Source organism: Nomascus leucogenys, chromosome 11 (assembly GCF_006542625.1).
Source record: "Nomascus leucogenys isolate Asia chromosome 11, Asia_NLE_v1, whole genome shotgun sequence".
Taxonomy (NCBI): domain Eukaryota; kingdom Metazoa; phylum Chordata; class Mammalia; order Primates; family Hylobatidae; genus Nomascus; species Nomascus leucogenys.
In genome coordinates this window covers 100,585,706-100,611,923 of record NC_044391.1, presented here as the reverse complement: position 1 = coordinate 100,611,923, position 26,218 = coordinate 100,585,706, and the positions used below count along the sequence as shown (strand labels likewise).

Below are 26,218 nucleotides of genomic sequence, written 5' to 3'. Positions count from 1 at the left end.
CAAAGAATAAAGCAAACAGAGACCCTACCTCAAGGAACTTTACATCTTTTTTTTTTTTAAGCCAGAGTCTCGCTCTGTCACCCAGGCTGGAGTGCAGTGGTGTGATCTTGGCTCACTGCAGCCTCCTCCTCCCAGATTCAAGCAATTCTTTTGCCTCAGCTTCCCGAGTAGCTGGGATTACAGTCATGTGCCGCCACACCCAGCTAATTTTTGTATTTTTGGTAGAGACGAGGTTTCGCCATGTTGCCCAGGCTGGTCTTGAACTCCTGGCCTCAAGTGATCCACCCACCTCGGCCTCCCAAAGTGATGGGATTACAGGCGTGAGCCACCACACCCGGCCCTTTACATCTTATCAGAGGGAAAGAGATCACAAGTAAGTAAATACATGCTGATGATGTTGAGTCTCATAGTGAAAAACAAGACAGGGTAAGAGGAGCATGATTGGGTGCATGTGTGCTATCAGCAAAGGTCCCAGTGAGAAGATCCCGTTTGGGCAGATTTAGTAAGGGAGCAAGGGATTAAAATATCAGGACACGAGCTATCCAAGTAGAGGCAGGAGCAAATGCAAAGACACTGAGACTGGGGCCTGCTTAGCATGTTCAAGGAACATCAGAGAAGTCTTTGAACAACTGGAACAGAGTGAGTGTGAGAGTGATAGATGAGGTCAGAGGGGTGTGTGTGTGTGTGTGTGTGTGTGTAATGATACAGGGCTCTGTGGGTCAACATAGAGTTTAGTGGAGTGGAAAACCATCGGAGGATTTAAAGTGACTTGTATTTTAAAAGGATCTCTAGTTGCTCTAATTAGACCACAGATTGGTCGAGGGCAGTGGAAAGGAGACCAGGTGAGATGATCATGGTGGTGTGGACCCAGACGGTAGAAGTGGAGGATATCAGAATTAGAACCTGGATAATTTTTTAAGGAATAACTGACATGATTTGCAAATGGATTCGATGGGGAGGGTATGATTAAAACAGGACTTCTCCCAGATTTTTAGCTTAAACAATTCTAAATAAGGATGGACTTGCCGTTTCCTGAGATGGGGAAGGCTTGGGGGTGGGGTGGGGTTCAGTTTTGAGGTACTGTGTTAGGTGCCAATCCAGACATCCAAGTGGGGAAGTCTCTTGGTGTCCTCTGAACTATTATAAAATATTTCTCACTGGGCTCCATTCTGGTGCTAATTCCCCATAATTCAGCCTTGAATACTACAACTTGGAATTTCTCCTCCATCCTCTGATCATGTTCTTGTATAAAACCCTTCAGTAAATAACCTCAATCTATATTTACTAAGCATCTGTAAATTCCCTTAATAATTGACTACCTCCGTTGAATTTCAGAAGGTCCAAAAAGAAGTTATATGTCAGTATTGTAAAAGCAGATTAAGATGTAAATAGAGAGCTGAATCTTTCTCGTTCTGTTTTTTAACAGCTGTTTTCACTCATTAGCTCCTGAGGTAAACAAATTGAAAAAATGAGCGAACTGGAACAGTTGAGGCAAGAAGCAGAACAACTGCGGAATCAGATTCAGGTAAAACCTTTTCATTTCAAAATGTTAACAGTACCAGGAATCTCCAAAATTTGCCTATTAGTTTATCAGTCTATATTAAATGATTTCTAAGGCTAGAAATGGTCTTTTTTTCTCTCACATGTGAAGTAAGAACTGAGGTCTATTTGTGTTTATCATGTCTCGAAAGAACTCTTCAAAATTCATTGCGAACAAGTACCTATGTAGAAGAATGGCCTCTATGAAAGACAGACATAATTCTCTTTTTATTTACATGCCTAGAATCATAGATTTTTGGTACAAAACAATAATGTAGATAGTGTCACAATATAGTGTCACACTAGGAAAATAGTAATCTGTACATTAGATTGCAGAAAATCATTAGGCTGGGCACAGTGGCTCATGCCTGTAATCCCACCACTTTGGGAGGCTGAGACAGGTGGATCACCTGAGGTCAGGAGTTCCAAGACTAGCCTGGCCAACATGGTGAAACTCTGTCTCTACTAAAAATAGAAAAATTAGCCAGGCGTGGTGGTGTGCACCTGTAACCCCAGCTACTCGGGAGGCTGAGGCAGGAGAATGGCTTGATCCCTGGAGGTGGGGGTTGCAGTGAGCTGAGCTCATGCCACTGCACTCCAGCCTGGGTGACAGAGCGAGACTCTGTCTCAGAAAAACAAAACAAAACTATCAGTGGCAGAATCAAAACATGTCTGACACTTTTTACTCTTGGAATCAACTCAAAACAGTAGGGATAAGAAACAACTACAAACTCCATCTTTAACAAAATTAAAAGACACTAGAACTTCAAAGTGTAATGGATGGAGAGGAGTTGCCAAATGCAGTGAAGCAGCAGCACGTGGGGAGGCTCTGAGAGGAGGCGTCTGCGTGGGGAGCACTCTCTAAGAGACAGCACCACGGTCCCTTCTTTGGAACAATGGGAACAGATGCTTCCTTGGACTTCATTAGCACTGCGAAATATCAAGGAAGGCAGAGCTAAAAATGAAAGGATATAGACATGCCATCTTGTAGGAAGCCTGGTGGTAAGCAGGGTGGAGGAAAGAGGCTTTGAGTTGTGAGTAGCCTGGCAGCTGCCTACTTCTTTTCCCAGAGAAAAGTAAAGGCTAAAGCAACGTACAAGGGTAAGGAGGGAGAATCTCATAACTTGGAACACAGCTGCTGCTTTTCCCAGTTTGAACCTCTCACAATAGCTGTTTCTAAAGAATTTGTCTAATTTAAAAGTGAAGAGTAGGCTGGGTGCAGTGAGTGGCTCACGCCTGTAATCCCAGCACTTTGGAAGGCTGAGGTGGGAGGACTGCTTGAGACAGGAGTTGAAGACCAGCCTGGGCAACATAGGGAGACTCGTCTCTACAAAAACAAAAAAACATTAGCCGGGTGTGGTGGCTTGTGCCTGTAGTCCCAGCTACTCAGGAGGCTGAGACGGGAGGATTCCTTGAGTCCAGGAGTTCGAGGCTGCAGTGAACCATGATCACACCACTGCATTCTAACTGGACAAGAGAGCAAGACCCTGTCTCCAAAAATAAAATCTCTACAAAGATGATACAAGAAAAGAGAAGAAAAGATTAGGAAAAACAGGGATGGGTGAAGAACATTCACCAGAAGAGTGTTGATTCTGAGTGAAGTCATAAGCAGACAGACTTATTGCCAGGAATTCAAGGAAGTTAATTATTTAGATGTGAATAAGAATTATGAGTTGAAACCTTAGGTATCTGAACAAAGCTTTCAGAACAAAGGAGAGATTTATTTTGCCTGGGATAATCACTGAAGGCTTCACAGGCTCATCTCTGAATTCGATGTTACTGCACCCACTAGAAGGAATTTCTGCCCTCTCTACTTTGTGTCACTTACTCCAGATGCTGAGCAGGAGCAGCTCTTTGGCTAAACCATGTGGCCACACGCCCATCTCATTTAATCCTCACCCCCGACTCTGCGAAGTCGTTGGTGTTACTTCATTTAATAGTTCAGGAAGCTGAGGCTCAGTGAGATTAAATAAGTTGCCAAGGTAACAGAGTCAGGATTCAGACCAGGTGTGTTTTGCTATAACTTAAAGTTGGTTCTCCCAACCATAGTTATTAATATCCTTTCCTGCGACCTGTGCTGGAGCCATACTAGTCTGGTTCCCTGAACACGCATTACTCTTTCTCATCTGTTACCTTTTATCAAATTGTTCCCTTGGCCTGGAATTATACTACCTCTGAGCCAATTTTGCTCTTTGGAAATCCTATCCGTTGAGTCCTAATCCTCCAAGAGCCCTCCACTTGGATTTATTTATTTATTTATTTTATTTTATTTTATTTATCAGAGTGAGACGGAGTCTCAGTCACCCAGGCTGGAGTGCATTGGTGCGATCTCTTCCCACTGCAACTTCTGCCTCCCAGGTTCAAGCGGTTCTCCTGCCTCAGCATCCTGAGCAGCTGGGTCTATAGGCGCACACCACCACGCCCAGCTAATTTTGTATTTTTAGTAGAGACAGGGTTTCACCATGTTGGCCAGGGTGGTCTCGATCTCTTGACCTCGTGATCCACCTGCCTTGGCCTCCCAAAGTGCTGGGATTACAGGTGTGAGCCACCACGCCCAGCCAAGTTTCTTAACTTCATTGATGATCATTATCTTCGCTGTGAAGCAAGAGTACCAGTACCCCACTTTATATGTTTCTGCAGAGGATTAAGTGAAATAACACATAGAGGACTTAGTCTGCTGCCAGCAAGTGGCAGTTTTTTACTCGTACAGCATGTTGGACTTCTGTTATAGAGCTGATCATGGTCTGCCGTGTGTTGTAGTTCCTTGTGCACATTTGCACCTACTGCTTGTACCTAGATGGATAATTTTGTGTCTTAATCATCTCCATATCTCACTAGCATCCCAAGCACAATGTCGTGGGCAAGGTGCTCACCAAATCTGTTCCTCCCATGATTTCAAGTAACCACATATATGTAAAATACTAGGTACTTTTCTTAGTTGAATTGTCACACTATCTTTAAAAATCTTTCCGGCCGGGTGCGGTGGCTCACACCTGTAATGCCAGCACTTTGGGAGGCTGAGGCGGATGGATCACGAGATCAGGAGATTGAAACCATCCTGGCTAATATGGTGAAACTCCATCTCTACTAAAAATACAAAAAAAAAAAAAAATTAGCTGGGCGCGTTGGCAGGTGCCTGTAGTCCCAGCTACTCGGGAGGCTGAGGCAGGAGAATGGCACGAACCCGAGAAGCAGAGCTTGCGGTGAGCCGAGATGGCGCCACTGCACTCCAGCCTCGGCGACAGTGAGACTCTGTCTCAAAAAAAAAAATCTTTCCTTCCTTCCTCCTCCCATCCAGAAATATAATCTAACTATATTTTTACCTTACTATAGTGTAAATACATGATATGATAGAAATGTATGTTATGTATTGTAATAGATAATTTGTTTTAAATTTTAAGAAATGCAAATAGAGAAAACAGATTTTGTTTTCTTGTGTAATTGTTATGTCTTTGATTTGGAAAAAAGTATGTATCATCTTTCTTTTGCACAAAGATCTTACCAGATTTTGTATTTCTTGTGGTGCTGGACAGTATGGAATTCAGCCTTTAATTGGGAATATTTTTTATATTCTGGTTTTTTTGTTTTGTTTTGTTTTGCTTTTTTTTTTTTTCCAGAGACAGGGTCTCACTGTTTTGCCCAGGCTTATCTAAAACTCCTGGGCTCAAGTGATCCTTCCTCCTCGGCCTCCCAAAGTGCTGGGATTATAGGCATGAGCCATCACGCCTGGCCTTATATTCTGTTTTATAATGGATAATAGTGTTCATAAGAGAGAGTTCTCAGTGTAAATAGAATCTTTGCATAATGTAATTTTGCACATAACTGCTGCTGACATATTTGTAGAATTCTGGTATTCGAACATGATATTTTAATTTTCATTACCAATTTTCACCGTAGTTGAATAATTTCCATTTGCAGTTTTTAAATTGTGTTACTAATATGAATGTAAGCTCAATGAGGGCAGAGATTTTTGATGCCTGTTGGTGCCTAGAATAGTGCCTGACACATAGTGTTCAGCCCAGTTTTTTTTAACAACTAACTAAATTAAAAAAGACAGTCTCAACAATGATAGTTCATTTTCATAAAGCTTGAAGTCAGCCTTTTTTAAGAATTTGGTCTTCAGCTCTACCATTTTTGGAACATGGTTCAGGCCCATCACTGTCATTTCTGGAAACTCTTCATTATAGGAAAGTGGGCTACATTATTCCTTACCAGATGAGGTCTTTAAACCCACAGTTTGGCTAAGAATGAAATAATCAAATCATATGTTTTGTGCAACTACTTGTGAACACCCTTACTTAGAAATATTCTGAGTGGTTATAAATAGGTTGAAAGGGCCAGAAAGATCATGTCTGCCATCTGGTGTTCGCTGGGAGCTGAAGCAGGCATTTTTCCCTTGGCTGACTGGAACAAGTTGTCCATTTGGGACATTTATTCAGCAAACATTGTGTGCCTTCTCCTTGCCCAGGAGTATGCAAATACTTAAACACTGTATAGAAAAAACAAAATTGAAGAGGATACTTCTATAACCTTTGTGGAAAAAAGCTTAAGCCTAGCAGGAAGGATTTAATTTCATTTCTTATTTTTCTATGTATATAAATCCTCTAAATTTGTTAACTGATAAATTTGAAAAAAAAACACTGAAGTTTGGTTTAAAACTTTTTTTATTAAATATGTTCTTTGTAGTCTTTAATTTTTTGTTAATTTTTGCTTCACCGTCTTCCTTTTGATAATCCTTTTCAGTTTGTATTGACGTCTCTCAAATTTTGTTCAGAAGAGGCAAATCCATAGAGAAAGAAAGTAAATTAGTGATTGTTAAGGGCTGTGAGAGAAGAAGGAATTAGGAGGTACAGGGTTTCTTTTTTGGGGTGATGTAAATGTTCTGTAATTAGTGGTGATGGTTACACAACATTGTGATACTAAAAACCACTGGATTATATGCCTTAAAATGGTTAAAATGGTTCGATTTAGGTTATGTGATTTTTATATCAATTTAAAAAATTTTAAAGATGTGGTACAGTGAAAAGTAAATTCACAAATCTACGTTTTCAATAAAAGTATCACTTTAGTCATTCCACAGGCTTCTAAATGCATTATAATCATCTTTCTTTACTTCAGGATGCTCGGAAAGCATGTAATGATGCAACGCTTGTTCAGGTAAAGTTTTGTTTTTCTTTATTTCATTTTGGTAACTCATAAAATAATTTGACATAGAGGCAAATGACATTCAGATTCTTGCATTAGTACTTAATTGAAAAAAAGTTAAATGAAATCTCTGTGTAAAAGCACTTTGTAATTTGTCAAATGCTATACAGTGCGAATGCTTTTTAAAATATTTTGTTAAAATAGACGTCTATGGAAAAATAAATGCTATAAAAATATACCAGCTATACCAACATGGTGAAACCTCATCTCTACTAAAAATAAAAAAATTAGCTGGGCATAATCCCAGCTAGTTGGGAGGTTGAGGCAGGAGAATTACTTGAACCCAGGAGGCAGAGGTTGCAGTGAGCTGAGATCGCACCATTGTACTCCAGCCTAGGCAACAGAGCGAGACTCCGTCTCAGAAAAAAAAAAAAAAAAAAAAAAAAAAAAATATATATATATATATATATATATATACACACACATACACACACACACACACACACACATATATATATATAAAAAAAAAAAAAAAAAAAAATATATATATATTCAAGGCCAAGCACGGTGGTTCATGCCTGTAATCCCAGTACTTTGGGAGGCCGAGGTGGGAGGATCACTTGAGGTCAAGATTTTGAGGCCAGCCTGGCCAACATGGTGAAATCCCGTCTCTACTAGAAAAAAAAAAAAATACGAAAATTATCTGGGCAAGGTGGTGCCTGCCTGTAATCCCAGCTACTTGGTAGGCTGAGGCGGGATAATCGCTAACCTGGGAGGCAGATATTGCAATGAGCCGAGATCACACTACTGCATTCCAGCGTAGGAGACAGAGTGAGACTCTGTCTCAAAAAAAAAAAAAAAAAAAAAAAAAAAAAAAAAAAATATATATATATATATATATATATATATATTTATGTATGCATATGTATGTATGTATAGATTCATATAGTTTATGCTTCTTTTTAAATAGTTTCTGATTCTTTTTGGTATACCCTGATTAAGTGGTTTTTTCCTTATGAAAACTCTTAGGTTGGGAATGAGATGGTAAGAGGGGTTAAGAAGACTAATATTTTTTAAAAATCTTGGGAAGGCTTCATGTTTAATTAATATTGATCATTATTATTAAGGAAGTATTTTATGTGCTCTACAAATATAAAATTGGCTTTCTTACAGTTAAAATTATAAATGTTTACTGTGATCATTTGCCACTAGATTTTTATTTGTGGCTGGTTTTTTACTAAAGCATAGAGGTATATCTATTCTTTTTAGTTAATAGTCTGCAGAAGGCATTCTTGTTATATATTTATGTTATTTATAATAGCAGATAGGATTATTTTAAACTAATCATAATTTTCATGAACATTGATCCCATAACAGCTCTGTGGAATTATATACATTAAATTACCTTCAATTACTATAAATGTACTTTATGTTTGCTTTTTTGACTCTTCACTGTTTCTAGTTCAAGTTTTCTCATGAACTATGACTAAGGTAAAGAATAACATTTTTGTTGCTTTCAAAAGATTACATCAAATATGGACTCCGTGGGTCGAATACAAATGCGAACAAGACGTACACTGAGGGGCCACCTAGCTAAAATCTATGCTATGCATTGGGGATACGATTCCAGGTTTGTACCTGTCATTACCTGTTACTTTTAAACTGTTGCAGAATTATTTTCATTAAGAACCATCATTTGCATGTTCTTTGTTTAAAAACAGAATATATTCATGAAGCGTTTGCAGAAAATGCATCTCAGATGAACATGTTGCTTTCAATAAGAATATTAATTGACTCTTTAAAAGTTTAAACATTTTTAATATGGAATCCAGGACAGCTGTTTAGAAGAGGATTCTTTTTCTTTGCAGTGGGACATTGCAGACATTCTTTGTTTTTTAAATATGCACAAAGCGTTTTTACTGTATATGAAGCTTGAAATTTCAGTTCATAAGCAAATACTTATTGAACACCTATGTGCAAGTTGTTGGATATTGCTATAGTTTCTTATTACATAAATTCGCAAATAATGGAAATTACACGAAACAAAGGTATTTGTACTGAATACATCTTTTACTCCCTCGACTGCATCATGGAAAGGTGTGTGTCAAGCTGAATGTGCAAGCTGACCATCTGCAGGTGCACAGGCACACACACAGCTGCCACCTGGCCTGCAGTTAGATCGATTGCTCATCACTGTCATTCACTATGTGTATAAGGCTACAGCACAGCCTATGCTTTTTCCATTGTCTGGCAATAGCAGGTGTGTCTGCTGCCACAGTGGTTTACTTGTTCCTTTGATTTGGTTAATCTTAATGGGAAATGGCTAAACCAAGAAACTTCTATGTTTTAATAGAAGTTGCACATTTATTCTCTTCTCCCAGGAGACACTAAAATTGTAAAGTAGAAGAAGCCTCAATGGTTGCTCGAATTGGGATATTTGACCACAATAATATAGAACATGTGCCTCTCAGGAAGGGATACATAAAATTATATAATTGACAACTGACATAATGTCTTCATCTTTTTCTTTTCTTTTCTTTTTTTTTTTTTTGAGACAGAGTTTCACTCTTGTTGCCCAGGCTGAGTACAATGGCGCCGTATCGGCTCTCTGCAACCTTTGCCTCCCAGGTTCAAGGGATTCCCCTGCCTCAGCCTCCCAAGTAGCTGGGATTACAGACATCCACAAGCACGCCTGACTAATTTTTGTATTTTTAGTAGAGAGGGGGTTTCACCATGTTGGCCAGCCTGGTCTTGAACTCCTGACCTCGGGTGATCCAACTGCCTCAGCCTCCCAAAGTGCTAGGATTAATCGGATGTGAGCCACCGCACCTGGCCGAATGTCTTATTCTTTTTCTTAAAGGAGTTGAAGATAAAAATAATTTACCTGTTGATAAAGCAAATTTTTAACTCAAAATATAATAACTTGAAACAATGTTTATGGTTCTTGCTTTCCTTAAACGTTTTCTCAAGACTGTTAATCTTCATAGAAAAATGAAAACATCATCCAGGAACCTATCTCACATAGTCTTCCCACCCATCCTTGTTATCAGTCCATTACTTAATGTTCTCCTCAACTCTTATGCCGATGATGCCAGTTGATTTCTAAAGAATTTTCTTTAGATTCCATCCTGTACCCCACTATCAGATAGATCTTCCCTTTTGTAAAACCTTGTAGTGATTGCTACCCAAGAACCTGATAATGTTATTTACCTCTAGGGAAAGGAACTGGGTGGCTGATGATAGGCCCAGGAAGGTGCTTTTTAAATTTTCTTCTGGATATCCTTTTTTATTTTTTGAATTTTACACCACGGTGAAAAATAAAAATTTCAAACAAGGCTGGGAATGGTGGCTCATGCCTGTATTCCCAGAACTTTGGGAGGCCAGGCGAGTGGATCACTTGAGGTCAAGAGTTTGAGACCAGCCTGACCAACATGGTGAGATCCCATCTTACCAGTCGTGATGGTGCGCACCTGTTATGCCAGCTATTCGGGAGGCTGAGGCGGGAGAATCACTTGAACCTGAGAGGCGGAGGTTGCAGTGAGCTGAGATCACGCCACTGCACTCTAACCTGGGTGTCACAGCGAGACTCTGTCTCAAAAAAAAAAAAAAAAAAAAATCCAAACAATACAAAAAATTTAGTGGCTAAAATTACTTAGGAGTTCATACTCTTTAGTTGAACAAAGCTTTCTGCAGTTTAAGCCCAGTCTGCTTTTCTCAACTTATTTTTCCGTTTTCTCACAACCTGTACTACTGGAAGACTCACAATTCCTGAAACACTCAGTGTATTTTTCTGCCTGTCATTGATCTTACGTAGCTTTCTCCTGAAATACAGCCTTTTCTCTATCTTTAGCTCTCAACATTTTCTTTCAAGACTCATCCCCTTGTGATTAACTCAGCTAGCCATTGTTCCTCCTTTACTCTCCTGTGGCATTTATTTTATACTCCTAACAGTTTTTACTTGATTTAATATAAATATGAGTAAATGTCTTATCTTCGCCAGATGGTAGAGGCCTCAAGAGCAGGTGTATTCTGCGTTGTACCTCTAGTATTGTCATGTTCTCAGACTCTCAATTGGTGTTTTTAGATTGAATGAAATATGGTCGTTAGGCTTCTATGTACATTCTTGTCATTAAATTTAAGTAAGTCAGTAAGTACTAAACCAGTCAGCTAATATCCACCCAAATCTTGTATAACTAAAATGTTGTTACCACAAAAAAGTTTAATCATGGCCAGACATTTTTAGTCAGTTGCTAAATTTTATTTTATGAAATATGTTCAAAATTTTTGGCATGCAGCATAAATTTTTTAAAAGTTGGAAGAACATTTTTTGGTATCAAGTTTTTAATTAGAAAAATTGTATTTTTTTCTGAATTATTCTACATTAATGCAATGCAATAACCAATTTAAGCTATTTTATCCCTCTAAGTGTCAAATTATTTTTGTGTTTGTTCCTCTAGGCTGCTAGTCAGTGCTTCCCAAGATGGAAAATTAATTATTTGGGATAGCTATACAACAAATAAGGTAGAATTTCTTCATAATTCTTTTAAATAACCTTATATTTGTTTGGCTGTTCACCAGTTCTTTTGTTTATTCTTTTACCTCAAATTGTTTTCTGAGATAAATTTATTGTTTATTTTAATCTAGTTCTTCTCTTTTGTCTTAGTGTTTACTTTGAATGTTTAACCCTTTTTTATTTCCAGAGATGAGTCTGTGTTTTACTAGAGGGCTCATATTTAATATATGAATATTAGAGTACCATTTTACATATACTAATAAATGACTTTTAAAAATTCCCATTTCCTAATATGACAAAGACCTTGAGATTTTTATTTCTAGTTGTGGATAAGTTAGATGGCTAGCGGGAAGCTCTTCTTTGGCCCACTCCAGGCCCTGATTTGTGCTTCTGGACTTTTTAGAAGATACAGTAGATTGGAGGTAAATGACAACTTGTTTAGATCTCTTGGTGGTAAAAGACTGTGGATGGTCCTAAAACATCCACTGGAAGGAATCCCCAGTTGAAAATTGTTGAGTAGTAGTGAAAAAGCTTCAGGAATACTTTGATAAGTTAATACCTTTATACTCTGTGTATACATATTAGTATTTTTATTAAACATTTGAAAATACCATTTTGTGAAATAATAATTTCAGCGTGACTGAGATTTTAAAGCTAGCCAAGACAATTTTGTAATATAATAGTTTCTTTATTAATCATCATTAAGCATGTTATCTTTGAACTATATTTTCATAAAACAAAAAAATGTATTTTAAGCATATTAGGTTAAGTGAGAGCATAGTAGTAATCCTGCCACATGTTGATTCCCTGTATGACTGTTTAGCCGTGGTATTCTCATACACCTTTCTGTTTTCCATCTGACCTTCTAATGATTGGTGTTAGGGTAACAAGGCAGCAGACAGTGCTGTTTCTAGAGCGACGCAAAACTATCACCATTGTTTGAACGAGATCCCAGAATAAGAGCCTATTAATAGACGGATGCTAGTGTCATCTTTTCATGGAAGACTAATGTAATCGACTCTGATACTTGCTAATTATCTCCCTAGTTCTTGTTCAGTTATGTTGGAGGAAATTTCTCTTTTGAGCACTATTACAAAAGTGAAAATTCTATTAAAACCTCTAACATTTGACACTTAATTTTTCAAATGGCAAGATATTCACATTGAAACATCTTTATGTTCATTATTTTATTAAGAGAATTTCCAAAAAGAACACTTTTTGACTCAAATGATTTGATAATACAGAACAATAGGCATTTTAATGTGCGTTAGCGTTTTATTTTTCATGGTTCACTTTCTCAAGCCATTACATTGTTTTATTTGACTTATCTTTCTTAGATGTATTTAATTTTTAATAATATTTACTTCATTGTAAATGGGTTTATGAACAGATGACTGTTTTTGTAATCTGAGTGATGTGTGGTGTGTGCCCTACAGATGCATGCTATTCCTTTGAGGTCCTCCTGGGTGATGACCTGTGCTTATGCTCCCTCTGGTAATTATGTTGCCTGTGGAGGCTTGGACAACATCTGCTCTATATATAACTTAAAGACCAGAGAGGGAAATGTGAGAGTAAGCCGAGAGTTGCCAGGTCACACAGGTGAGCTTCCCTAAATATTCTTTCCCACCACACGTGATTCCTTGTGTGGAATGTGCTGATCAAGGACAAATGACAGACTGTGCTCGGCTGGCTAAAGGATGAGGATTAATCGGGTGGGAATGAAATTATTATGAACAAAGGAAACATTAACTTTTCATAGTCATACAAACGTGGATCATAATTTTATTTTTCTTTCAAAAATAGCTGTATTGTTTTTGTAAAGAAATTTACTGCACAAAATTCAAACTCATGAAAAATAAAGCAAATAAAATGTTCTTCATTTTCTGCTGCCATGTAACAATTATGGGATTGTGGCATCTGTACTCAATTACATAATTGAAAGTATGCATTAAGGTACATTAGTGAAGTGCTTTTCACCATGATAGTGTATTGCTTTGTTTGCCAGTGTGCCCATCATAGTTCAATAGTGTAGTATTGGGTTAGTGGTGTTAATCAGGAATTTATTGCCACTTATCTGGTATCTGTTCATCTGAATGTTTAACCATACTGTTTGACCATGCTTTTACAAAATCTCTAGAATGGTGTTTTTCTGACATTTCCATATTTTGAAACACTGATGAATGCTAAGCATTCAAATGCCACATCTTTCATAAAGTCTTCACTGTTGTTCTTCTGATTTCTTACAGTTTTTCATTTTTTAAATATTTTTTATTTGAAAAAAATTTTTTTTAACTGCTCCTTGCAGAGCAGGGCTAACTCACAGGCGGTGTGCCCAGAGGTATCCTCTCACAGTATTTTAAAACTATTTCTCCAGGGTGCTTAACACAGTCGGCCATAGATGATAGTTCTTCCCAAGGTAATTGTCTTAAGTGGCAGGGGCTGTGTCTTACTCAATTTGGTAACTTTCAGAGTACCCAGCACAGTCATTAACATAGTAAATGCCTAAGAATGGTTTGTTGATAAACTTTGGTTTATAGACAGTGTAGGATTTGAAGTAACTAAAAGTAGAACTGTAGAGTATATTGACAAACACTTGTGGCCCAAGTCTTCTATTTTTAAAAATATATATTGCTATTTCATATGGTAACTGAGTTATTCAATCAGTGATAACCTAAAATTTGCTACTCTTTATGCTGTAGGGTACTTGTCCTGCTGTCGTTTTTTAGATGACAGCCAAATTGTTACAAGTTCAGGAGATACAACTTGGTAAGTTTATTCCAGAAGCACACTGATTATGGGTTTGAGGGTGGTAGCAGGAACTGACATAAGAAGAAGTAATTGTCATTAAATGTTGTATTTTGTTTTTAATTACAGTGCTTTATGGGACATCGAAACTGCCCAGCAGACCACCACATTCACTGGGCATTCTGGAGATGTGATGAGTCTTTCTCTGAGTCCTGACATGAGGACTTTTGTTTCTGGTGCTTGTGATGCCTCTTCCAAATTATGGGATATTCGAGATGGAATGTGTAGACAGTCTTTCACGGGACATGTCTCAGATATTAATGCTGTCAGTGTAAGTGAATAGCATTTCCGGAGAAAATTTATTATGCATTTAAAGTGTTGAGCTCTATGGCATGATTTTAACAACAAATTGCCTTCAAGGATTCTTACAAGTAATGTGCCCTTATAACTTTGAATCTCCAAGTAATAAGGGTTTTTGATTTTTTAAAAAAGAAAGCTTCAATTCATAGTCCTAGATCTTTTTTGTTATTGTTGGATTTTTTTGGTTGTTTTTTTTTGTTTTTTTGAGACGGTCTCGCTCTGTCGTCCAGGCTGGAGTGCAGTGGCGCAATCACGGCTCACTGCAGCCTCGACCTCCTGGGCTCAAGCGATCCTCCCACCTCAGTCTCCTGGTAGCTAGGATTACAGGTACACACCACCATGCATGGCCAATTTTGTATTTTTTATAGAGATGGGGTTTTGCCATGTTGTCCAGGCTGGTCTCGAACTCCTGAGCTGAAGCAATTCTCCTGCCTCAGCCTCCCAAAGTGTTGGGATTACAGGCATGAGCCACTGTTTCTGGCAACCTACGTTTTTAATTGCTGGTGAATATCGCTTTTTTTTTTTTTTTTTTTCCAAAGTGGAGGGATTATCATGAGTAAACAAGCAGATCGTGGATGTTCTGACAGTGAATTTAGATGAGAAAAAAGTCTCATCTTTCTGGGACCAAAGTGAACAACCCAAAGAGAGAACAATAAGGATGAAAAAAGCAGCTGATTAGTGTGGAGTATAGTTTTTGAAGTCAGTGCAACCCAGGACCTAATCTTAGTTCTGCTGCCATTAAGCACCTGTGTGAAACTAGTCATGCTGCTTCATCTTCGTGAACCTCAGATTCTTCAGTTTTTAAAATAGGGATAATACCACCTACATCAGAGAATGGTGTGGAGACTAAATGAAACTAGGTATTAGATGCTCAGTAAATGGTATAAATTATTATTATTATTATTATTTAGAGACAGGGTCTCACTCTGTTGCCCAGGCTGGAGTACAGTGGCATGATCATAGCGCACAGCAGCCTTGAACTCCTGGGCCCAAGTGAGCTTCCTGCCTCAGCCTCAGGAGTACCGGGACTACAGGCATACACCACCACACCTGGCTGGTGATTTGTTGTTGTCGTTGTTTTTTTTTTTTAATCTTTGGTAGAGGCAGAGTCTCACTATGTTGCCCAGGCTGCTCTTGAACTCCTGGGCTCAGCAATCCTCCCACCTCAGTCTCCCAAAGTGCTGGGATTACAAGGAGTGAGCTACCAGGCCTTGCTGGTATCAGTTATTTATAAGCTACTTCATATTTTAAAAAACTACCTAAACAGAAAACCATAAATAGATTAAGCCAGGTAAAAAGTACTCAGTATATAGGAGGATAAGCTAGTTATAGATATCTGTAAATTAGGGTAAAGTGAAAGTAACATTTTGAATGACAATCAAAATGATTATCAAATGGTCAGAATTGAGGCGGAGGGGTGTTAAAAGAAGGTAGGATACTGCTTGAGTTAGGTTACCTAAGCAGATCAGATGCCAAACAGTACAGATATGACTAGACTGTCCAAAAGTACCATAATTGCCAAGGATTTTAATGTATGAGAAATATTCTAATTTTATAACGACATTTTCGGGGAAAAAATTAGTACACTTTTCTTTATCATACACTTATTGAAAGTCATTTTTTTTACATGATTTTGTAGAAAACATCAGAGAAAGTAAATGCTGTGCTAACCCCATCCCCACCTCTTTGCCGTAGGCCAACCTGGTTAGAATAGAGTTGTAGAGCAGGCAAACTTAACCCTCTATATCTCTCAGCACATTACTTTTATCAAGTTGAGATGTTCTTTCATAATTTGCTAAAGTCTTTATCAGGAATGAGTGTTGAATTTTCGTCAAATACTTTTTGTCCATCTATTGAGATGTTCGTGTGGTTTTTTTTTTCAGCCAGTTAAAATGGTGTGTTTACATTGGTTTTCTCCTGTTTTTTTCTTTTTTTTTTGTCAAAACATTAATACCATCTTTTACAAATATAAGTAAATATAGAGGCTTCCTTTTGGAATAAAATGATTCAAACAAAGATACTGTATATATAACAGTTTTTCAGATGAAATTATGACCAACTTTATTATTCCTTTACAATATTTTGAAATTATATTCAGTGATGATTTTAGCAGTGACATTTTTCACACTGTTTAGAATGTTAGGCTTAGAAATGAAACTATAATAGTTTCATTTGTGGCTGAGCCCCATATATTCACTGAGTGAGTTGCTGAAATTTTCCATTTGGCTCTATATTTGTGGGGCCTCTAGGTGTCTCTCAGCAGTAAAGACACTGTTAATAATTGTAAACTGTGATTATTAATTTCATTAACTCAGTGCCAGATTCAGTTATTTCTATCATAGATCAAGGCTTTTTTCCTCCCCAGCCCCCACTTTATTAAGGTATAATTGACAAATTGTATATATTTACGGTGTATAATGTGATGTCGTATTAGATATAGGGCTATTTAGGTTATCCTTTTCTTTTTGAGTGAACATTCAAAGATTTTATCCATATCATCTACATTGTCATATTTATTGGCTTACAGCTATTTATTACACTCCCTAAATTTTTTTTTGATATCTGTAGAGTTTACAGGATATCCTGCTCTCATTTATGTTGGTAATTTCTGTTTTACTTTTTTCCTGATAGTCTGGGACTGTGGGTTGAATTGTGCCCATCTAAAATTTATATGTTGAAGTCTTAAAGCCCAGGACCTCAGACTGTGACCTTATTTGAAAATAAGGTTGGTCCAGATATAATTGGTTAAAATGAGGTCATAATGGATTGGGTGACACTAATCCAGCATGACTATTGTCCTTATAAAGGGGGAAATTTGGAGACAGGCAAGCGTAGAGGGAAGATGATGTGAAGAGACACAGGAGAAGACAGTCACCTACAGGACAGAGAGAAGATTACACATCTTTCTGTCACAGTCCTCAGATGTCTTGGTTTCAAGTTTCTAGCCTCCAGAACTGTGAGACAATACATTCCTTTTGTTTAAGCCAATCAGCTTGTGGTGCTTTGTTATGGCAGCCTTAGCAATGAACATATCTGGCTAGAGGTTTTTTTATTTTATCTATCTATCTATCTATCAGTAAATAAATCAACTATCTGCTCAGAGAACCAGCTTTTGTTCTGAATGATACTCTGTTGTTTTTCTGTTTCATTGATCTTTCACTCTCATCTTTATTATTTCTTTTCTACTGCTTACTTGGTGTATTAGTTCATTCTCACACTGCTATGAAGAAATACCAGACACTGGGTAATTTATAAAGAGAAGAGGTTTAATAGACTCACAGTTCTGCATGGCTGGGGAGGCCTCAGGAAACTTACAATCATGGTGGAAGGCACCTCTCCACAGGGCGGCAGGAGAGAGAATGAGTGCCGAGCGAAGGGGGAAGCCCCTTATAAACCATCAGATCTCCTGAGAACTCACTCACTATCACAAGAACAGCCTGCAGGGAGACCACTCCCATGATTCAGTTACCTTCCACCGGCTCCCTCACAACACGTGGGGATTTGGGGATTACAATTCAAGATGAGATTTGGGTGGGGAAACAAAGCCAAACTGATCACTCAGGCCTCATTTGCTTTTCTTTTTCTAGGCTTTTTTTTTTTGGAGACAAAGTCTTGCTCTATTGCGAGGCTGGAGTGTAGTGGTGCGATCTCAGCTCACTGCAACCTCTGCCTCCCGGGTTCAAGCAATTCTCCTGCCTCAGCCTTCCAAGTAACTGGGACTACAGGCGCACACTACCACGCCCAGCTAATTTTTGAATTTTGGGTAGAGACAGGGTTTCACCATGTTGGCCAGGATGGTCTCGATCTCTTGATCTCGTGATCTGCCCGCCTCGGCCACCCAAAGTGCTGGGATTACAGGAGTGAGTCGCAGCCCCCGGCCTTTTATTTTTTTGAACGGAGTTTCACTCTTGTTGCCCAGGCTGGAGTGCAATGGCGTGATGTTGGCTCACCACAACCTCCGCCTCCCAGGTTCAAGCGATTCTCCTGCCTCAGCCTGCCAAGTAGCTGGGATTACGGGCATGAGCCAACACGCCCGGCTGATTTTTTTGTATTTTTAGTGGAGACGAGGTTTCTCCATGTGGTCAGGCTGGTCTCGAACTCCTGACCTCAGGTGATCCACCCACCTCGGCCTCCCAAAATGTTGGGATTACAAACATAAGCCACCGTGCGCAGCCTTTTTTCTAGATTTTTTTAAGATAGAAGCTGATGTCATTGATTTGGAACTTTTTACAATTTCTAATATTGGAACTTAAAGCCATAATTTTTTTTTTTTTTTTAAGACTGGGTTTCACTCTGTCACCCAGGCTGGAGTGCAGTGGTGCAGTCATGGCTCACTGCAGCCTCGACTTCCCTGGGCCCAAGTAGCTGGGTATACAGGTGCGTGCCACCATGTCTGGCTATTTTGTGTGCGTGTGTGTATTTTTTGCAGAGATAGGGCCTTGCCATGTTGCCCAGGCTAGTCTGGAACTCCTGGGCCGAAGTGATCTTTTGTCTTAGCCTCCCAAAGTGCTCGGATTTCAGGAGTGAGCCACCATGCTTGGCCCTTCTTCATGTTTCTTGTGTTTGGATCTATCAGTTTCTTTCTTTCTTTTTTGAGACTGACTCTCGCTCTGTCACCCTAGCTGGAGTGCAGTTGCATGATCTCGGCTCACTGCAACCTCCACCTCCCGGATTCAAGCAATTCTCTTGCCTCAGCCTCCTGAGTAGCTGGGACTACAGGCACACACTACCGTGCCCGGCTAATTTTTTGTATTTTTAGTAGAGGCGGGGTTTTATTATGTTGGCCAGGCTGGTCTTGAACTCCTGACCTCAGGTGATCTGCCTGCCTTGGCCTCCCAAAGTGCTGGGATTAAAGGCGTGAGCTACCGCACCCGGCCCCTAATCAGATTTTTTTTTCTGTCTCCTCTCTTCCTTCCTTTGGAGACTAAGTCACATAGACATTAAACCACTTGTTTTCCCAGTGCTCACTCATGTTCTGTTCATTTTATTGTTCAGGATATTTTTCTTTCTGTATTTTACTTTGGATGGTTCCTATTGCTTTGCCTTCACGCGTCTTTTCTTTTCTGTAGTATCTATCGGCCATGAACCCATCCAGTGCACTTTTCATCCCAGACGTTGTTGTCCTTGCCTATTAATTTTATCTTCTGTGACTTTTTCTGTTTTTTTCAACTGATTAATTTTTCTCCTAATTATAGGTCATATTTTCTTGCTTTTTTGCATGTCTGGTGAATTTTTATTAGATACCAGACATTGTGAATTTTACCTTGTTGGATGCTAGATAATTTTATATTCATAAAAATATTATTTAGATTTGCTCTGGGGCATAGCTAAAATCAGACTGGCCAAGTTAAGTTACTTGGAAACGATTTGATCATTACAGGGTTTGCATGTAAGTTTTGTTAGATGGGACCAGAGTCATACCGTGTGTGCTTAATTTTGCCCCACTGGTGAGGCAAAAGACTTAAAACCCCTCTTCCCAATTAATTACCAGGTTTTTCCTGTGTATTATGAGGTTTCCCCTCTGGCTGGAGGGGATAGGCATTATTTTTGTCCTATGTACGCACCAGGGTTTGTTTCCTGTAATCTTTTTGGGTGTTTCTTTCGCAGCTTGATTAGTTTTCTCACACGGCTCTGCTGATCGGTACTCCGTTGACTCCCTAAAGGAGGCCCTCAGCATGCCTCTGGAGTTTTCTCTTTGCCAAGCTTTGTCCTCTCCAACACTCTCTGTGAACTCTAGCTGCTGTGGACTTCTTGGATTCCCAGTGCTGTCTCCTCAACTCAGGGAGGCCAGTGGGCTCCAGCTGCGTTTCTCTTCCCTTCACCATGACCTGTAAACTTTCATAGTAAGATGGTAGTAAGGTAGTAAGATGGAGCAGCTGTAGGAATTATGTATTTACTTACTTACTTATTTTGAGACAGTCTCATTCTGTCACCCAGGCTGGAGTGCAGTGGCATGATCTCGGCTCACTGCAACCTCCGCCTTCCGGGTTCAAGTGATTCTCCTGCCTCAACCTCCCAAGTAGCTGGGACTACAGGCACCCGCCAACACGCTGTGCTAATTTTTGTATTTTCGGTAGAGTTGGGGTTTCACTACGTTGGACAGGCTGGTCTCGAACTCCTGACCTCAGGTGATCTGCCCACCTCAGCCTCCCAAAGTGCTGGGATTACAGGTGTGAGCCACCACGCCCAGCCTCTTTTATTTATTGTTTCTCAGAGGTACACTCCTTCATTGACTGATATCCAATGTTTTTAGAACCGTGTTTTATATATTTTTGTCCAGTTGTTTTTAGTTTTTTAAGGCGTGGAGCAAATCCTATCACGGTTGCTCCATTTTGGCTGGAAGCAGAAGGATAGTCAAGAAGTAATTTTTTAAAAAATATCTTAGTTGAAGAAAAACATTGAGTTGAAGGTCTAAGGGTCTTATGAAGTACTTTTTAAAAAGTAATTAAAAGAGGGGCCAGGCGCTGTGGCTTATGCCCGTAATCTCAGCACTTTGGGAGGCTGAGGCAGGCAGATCACTTGAGGCCAGGAGTTTGAGACCACCCTGGCCAACATAATGAAACCCCCGTCTCTACTAAAAATGCAAAAAAATTAGGCGTTGTGATGCATGCCTGTAATCCCAGCTACTGAGGAGACTGAGGCAGGAGAAGCACTTGAACCCAGGAGGCAGAAATTGTAGTGAGCTGAGATTGCACCACTGCACTCCAGTCTGGGCGACAGACCAAGAGACTCTTGTCTCAAAATAACAAAAAAAAGTAATTAAGAGAAACCAACACATCCTGTTGAATTTAAGGGTATCAAAAGATGGGAGAAAATTCAAGACAAAAATGCAGATTACCTAGATATAAAAGATTAAAAACCAAGCTAACCTCACACTTTTTCACAATAGACACTGCTGGAAGGCTCCTGAACAGTATCTGCCAAGTGTTAAGGGAGAAATACTGTGACCCAATAATTTTAAGTATCAGAGATCATAGTCATGATGTGGGGAGAAAATACACTAAATAGAATATAGGATAAGAGATTAAGAGCAAGAATAATCACTTAAGGCATTACACGTAAATGATGACTGCTATTAAAAGATACAGAATAAACTGAACTGTAATGTTGTATGCAAGAAACACACCTAAAACAAAATGACTCAGGAAGGCTAAATGTGACAGTAAGAGAGTGGGTAAGTCATCAACTGGAAGGAAATCTGTAGCAATATTACTATATTGCTATTAACCGAAGTAGAATTGGAGCAAAAAACTGTAAGATGAGAGAAGTTTTATCTTAATGAAAGGGACAGTAGTGATGCTATAACATTGAAATTCATAAAACAAAAGCTATTAAAAATTCAAGGACCCAAAACACCATTGTGTAGGAGACTTTAGTAGACAACTTGCAAATACTGATATCCTAAGAAGGCACGAAATAAGATACTGAGGATTTGAATAGTGTTATTTAATAATGTTGACTTGAGAGTATATTGTAAATTGCACCACATTTGGGTTTTACCAAGTACGCAGTATATTACCTTTCTAAAATCTGAAACATTCTGAATTCGGAAAAAGAACTGCGCTAAGGGGTCCTTATAACCCTGTAAGGATTGTGGACCTTTTATCTCCTTGCTGTTCGTTCTACAACAGCCACACACATACACATATATATTCTATAAATATTAGTACTTGCTTTAAATATTTCAACATAACATATGGAGAACCAGAGCCAATATTTGTTGAATGCTTGCTGTGTTCTGAACAATGGGCTATGTACTTTGCATATGTTATTTAATTCAGTCCTAACCACCACTTTGAAGTGGAATCTAAGGCTCAAAATATTTAAGAATCTTTAGTGCCCAACATCACTCACCTGGTAGGTAGCCAAGTTGGAAGATTAATCTAGATTTGTCTAGTATTACACTGCCTCCTATGATTTTACATACATCTGTAGAATAAATGTTTGTTACTTTCCTGTCTAGTTTTTCCCAAATGGATATGCCTTCGCCACTGGCTCTGATGATGCCACTTGCCGGCTCTTTGACCTTCGTGCAGATCAAGAGTTATTATTATATTCTCATGACAATATCATCTGTGGAATCACTTCTGTAGCCTTCTCAAAAAGTGGGCGTCTCTTGTTGGCTGGTTACGATGACTTTAATTGTAACGTATGGGACACGCTAAAAGGAGATCGTGCAGGTTAGTAAGTAAGTCCACATTAGGTTCTGATTTTCAGGAAGCGTGAAGAGGTTCCCATCAGTCGTGTTCTAGGCCTCCATGGACATCCTGGAGTTGTGGAAAGTGGTAACCCGATGGTTCTCATCATGTTCTTTGTTGTTACCTTTTGTTTGTGGTTATAATCCATAAGTCATATTTACACTTTTGCTTTCTGAAGAATCACACTGAGGTCTGTAATATTTTCTTGTTTGGTAGACTTCAGAATTAAAGATGGATAGTGAATGTGATTCAGTGTGGTCTTTTAGAAATCACACTTTTCTTATCACCTGACAGGAAACATTGTAACTGCTGGTTTTCTTCCTTCTGAAGCAGATCTTGTATGGGACAGGACATAGACGTGTCACATCCCTTAGCCCCATACCCTCAGTCCTCCTCTGTAGCTTCTACAAGATGACAGTACACATTAAGCCATACTGGGGACTGTCATTAATAAGTCACACAGAGTAATTTTTAACTATTTTTAAAAATCAAAATTATACTTAAAGGAATCCAATTGTCCTATATAGCTTGTTACCAAAACACAGCAGTTGCTTCATTCCCAACCCATAGTTTCTGCTCCCCAAAGGAACTGCATTTAGTCATTTACCTACACCTCCTCTCTCCCCGCCCCCTTTGTTTTGTTTTGTTTTGTTGGGACAGGGTCTCTTTATGTTGCTAAGGCTGGTTTCTTCCCACCTCAGCCTCTGGAGTAGCTGGGATTACGGGCTTGAATCACCTCACCTGGCTTACTTACATATCTCTAAATAACATGCCTGTGTTGCTGTTACTTGTTTAAAAAATAAAAATTTAGGTGTTATCCGTTGTTGACCTATTATGATGGATGATAAGGGTTGGGTTTTAAGCTGCTCCTGCCATAGCCACATTCTTCCCAACCGGTTTTTCCCATATGATAGATTTTGTTTAGAACCACATTCACTGTTTACATAATTCTGACTTTTTAAAAAGTCATTTGCTGCTGAGCCATGAGACGTGTTATGACTTCTTTTGCCATGCAGCTTTTTTGTATTTTCTAAAGTTAATTTTTTGGTTTATATTCTTAGTTTCTATGTGCTTCTCACTAATGAATCTTCACACTTTCTGCCAGTTTTGATGTGTCTTGGAGCAGATCCATTTTCATTCATTGGGCTGGGTATTTAGTGAGCCTTTTTGATTGGGAAACTCATTACCCTATAGAACAGGGACACTTGGGGGTGGGGGCTTGTTGAATTTTATTTCTTCTCTATTATCATCATTCCCTCTTTCTAGATCTCTCATTATGTTGAAAATGGGCTTCCTGGACTGATCCTTTTGAATTTTTTTGTTTTTTAAGAATTTTTATTTTATTTTTTTGAGACAGAGTCTTGCTCTGTTGCCCAGGCTGGAGTGCAGTGGCGTGATCTTGGCTGACTGCAGCCTCTGCCTCCCAGGTTCCAGTGATTCTCCTGCCTCAGCCTCCCGAGTAGACTAGCTGGGATGACAAGCACGCACCACCACGCCCAGCTAAGTTTTGTATTTTTAGTACAGATGGAGTTTCACCATGTTGGTCAGGCTGGTCTTGAACTCCTGACCTCAGGTGATCTGCCTGCCTCAGCCTCCCAAAGTGCTGGGATTATAGGCGTGAGCCACTGCGCCCGGCCTGACCTTTTAATTGTATTTTTTATTTTCTATCTTTTTTGCTTTATCTTCTGGGAGGAAACCTCCCCTCAGGTTTCAACCCTTCTGTTAAGTTTTGGTTTTCATTTTCACTACCGTCTTTTTAACTTAAGAGCTATTATTAGTGAAAGAATTTTTCTTTTTAAGTTTCTTCTTCAAGCATAGTCTTTTGTGTTTCCAAGTTTGTTTTTTTTTTTCTTCATTTTTGGGGTTTCCTGTCTTTATTTTTAGAATATTTCCTTAAAAGTGTTAGTTCTTATTCATACTTAAGGGTGAGGCACTAAAACCATTTGAAGCTCTGAGCACATGGCTGGTGTGCTGACTCTAGGCCTCCATTCACTCTAGGCTGGCCGTTCACTGAGGAAGCTCTGCTGTGTCTGCCTTTCTGCCTTTCTGCCTTTCTTCCTTTTTCCATCTTCCACTTTCCTCCATGAAGTGTATAAACTGGCTGCCAGTTTGGGGGCTGATTTCAAGAGAAAACCTGAGGGACCAAACATTTAGCTAGTAAACTTTACTCCCCATTTCAGCAGTTTTATCAATCTCATCTGTGCCTGTTTTCTTCCAGTCAGGAGACCCTGTTTTACCCTTTCCTCTGAGTGAGTCTCTAGTCTTACGCCACAGCGCAGGATGATCCGTCACCTGACTCTGCAGAGTGGAGGAAAGGGACACCTGGGGGCTCTTACTGATTGATGAACACTTTCCAGTGCAATCTTATTTTACTCTGCCTTTGCCCCTACCTGTTCCAGAGATACGTGGTTCCACCTAGTAGGGATGCTTTTGGAGAATCTGCAGTGTAATTTTGTTACTTGGCTTACTAGATTATTCATTTTGAACTCAGTATTTTGGGGTTCATTAACACAGTTGCCACAATCCAGCTTATAAAAGTTCGTTGCCATTGCCTGCTCTCATCTCACTGTCCTTGTGGATTTATGTCCTTACCCTTTTAACCCCCCTATGCAGTTGTGGGGGTTCCTGAGGGAGCAGAGGCAGTTTAAGTTTTTTCCAGGAATAATTTTCTACCACCTCTTTAAAGGGACTGCATGGTTTGCAGTTTTACACTTTGCAAGTAGATTCCTGGAAGTACTCCGTTGCTTAAGGCCAATTACTTTTTAAAGATATTTGGTGTTTTGCCTGGATTGAACCAATTAGTATCCATAACAAAATAAAAATGTGCTTGTTGTCCACACTTATATGCTTGAGTTTTAGTTTTGCTTTGCTTACAAGCTGGTTTCAAATTGGCTCAACTGGAACTTTGAACTTAAAATTGGATCCTGACTTGTGAATTGCTAATTCATTTCCCTCTCCAGTGTGACTTAAAGTATTTAGCCACAATGTTCATTTTTTTGTTGTTATTTCAACTCATAATGGTAAATTTTCCCATTGCCGAACATGGCCATACTGGAGATACTACAGAGAATATTAAGAGTTACAAGATGAACTTCTGTTCCTGATTGATCGAAAATGATATGCTTAAGAATATAGAGAATGCAAATTCAAACATAGTGTATTTTAAAACTTTTGTTGAGCATTTGATGTATTCTAATTTTTCTTACTAATCTTATTGTATTTGTTTTCCTCCAAAATATTGGAAATACATCAAGTGAGTTTAATATGTGAAAGAAGTGAGGAATTAGATGAGTTTCATGGTTTCGGAAAGTTATAACCAATAACATTCAAGAGTTTGGTGATTAGCATAAGAAAGTAAATAAATTATGTTGGTATTCTTGGAAGCAGTGATGTAAGGCAGCTTTATTCTTATGTTTTTGTTGTTCTTGTGGTAAAGGGCTCCTTCAGTGAACTTCATTGAAAATCTTGTTTTTGTTGAAAATAGCATACATAGCTCAGCAGCAAAATTTGGAATGTCATGAACTTATTAGAGATGTGGAATAATTGTCTGCATATGTTTTCCTAGATAAAGTTGAATTATAAAATGATTTTTCCAAAATTGAAACCACAAATTGATGCACGTCAAAATTCAAATAATCCAAATTTATAAATACATCCAGGTTACTCCTAACTTGTCTTCTTACTCAGAGAAATTTGTTGTTTTCTTTTAAATTATTAT

The 26,218-nt window shown here is 38.9% G+C and overlaps 2 protein-coding genes across 2 annotated transcripts in view; one reads left to right on the top strand and one right to left on the bottom strand.

Moving 5' to 3' along the window:
- GNB4 (G protein subunit beta 4) overlaps positions 1-26,218 on the top strand; it is a 51,777-nt gene that overhangs the window by 24,094 nt on the left and 1,465 nt on the right. The window contains exons 2-9 of the mRNA XM_003256498.2: positions 1,427-1,525; positions 6,658-6,696; positions 8,208-8,314; positions 11,142-11,205; positions 12,634-12,796; positions 13,897-13,963; positions 14,072-14,273; positions 22,266-22,482. Coding sequence (XP_003256546.1) covers positions 1,469-1,525; positions 6,658-6,696; positions 8,208-8,314; positions 11,142-11,205; positions 12,634-12,796; positions 13,897-13,963; positions 14,072-14,273; positions 22,266-22,482 — 916 coding nt within the window. The 5' untranslated portion in view covers positions 1,427-1,468. The remainder of the gene's footprint in view (positions 1-1,426; positions 1,526-6,657; positions 6,697-8,207; positions 8,315-11,141; positions 11,206-12,633; positions 12,797-13,896; positions 13,964-14,071; positions 14,274-22,265; positions 22,483-26,218) is intronic.
- Positions 11,122-26,218, bottom strand: part of LOC115837303 (mitofusin-1-like) — a 63,725-nt gene continuing 48,628 nt past the window's right edge. Inside the window, exon 18 of the mRNA XM_030822850.1 lies at positions 11,122-12,161. The gene's annotated coding sequence lies outside the window, so the exon portion shown is untranslated. The remainder of the gene's footprint in view (positions 12,162-26,218) is intronic.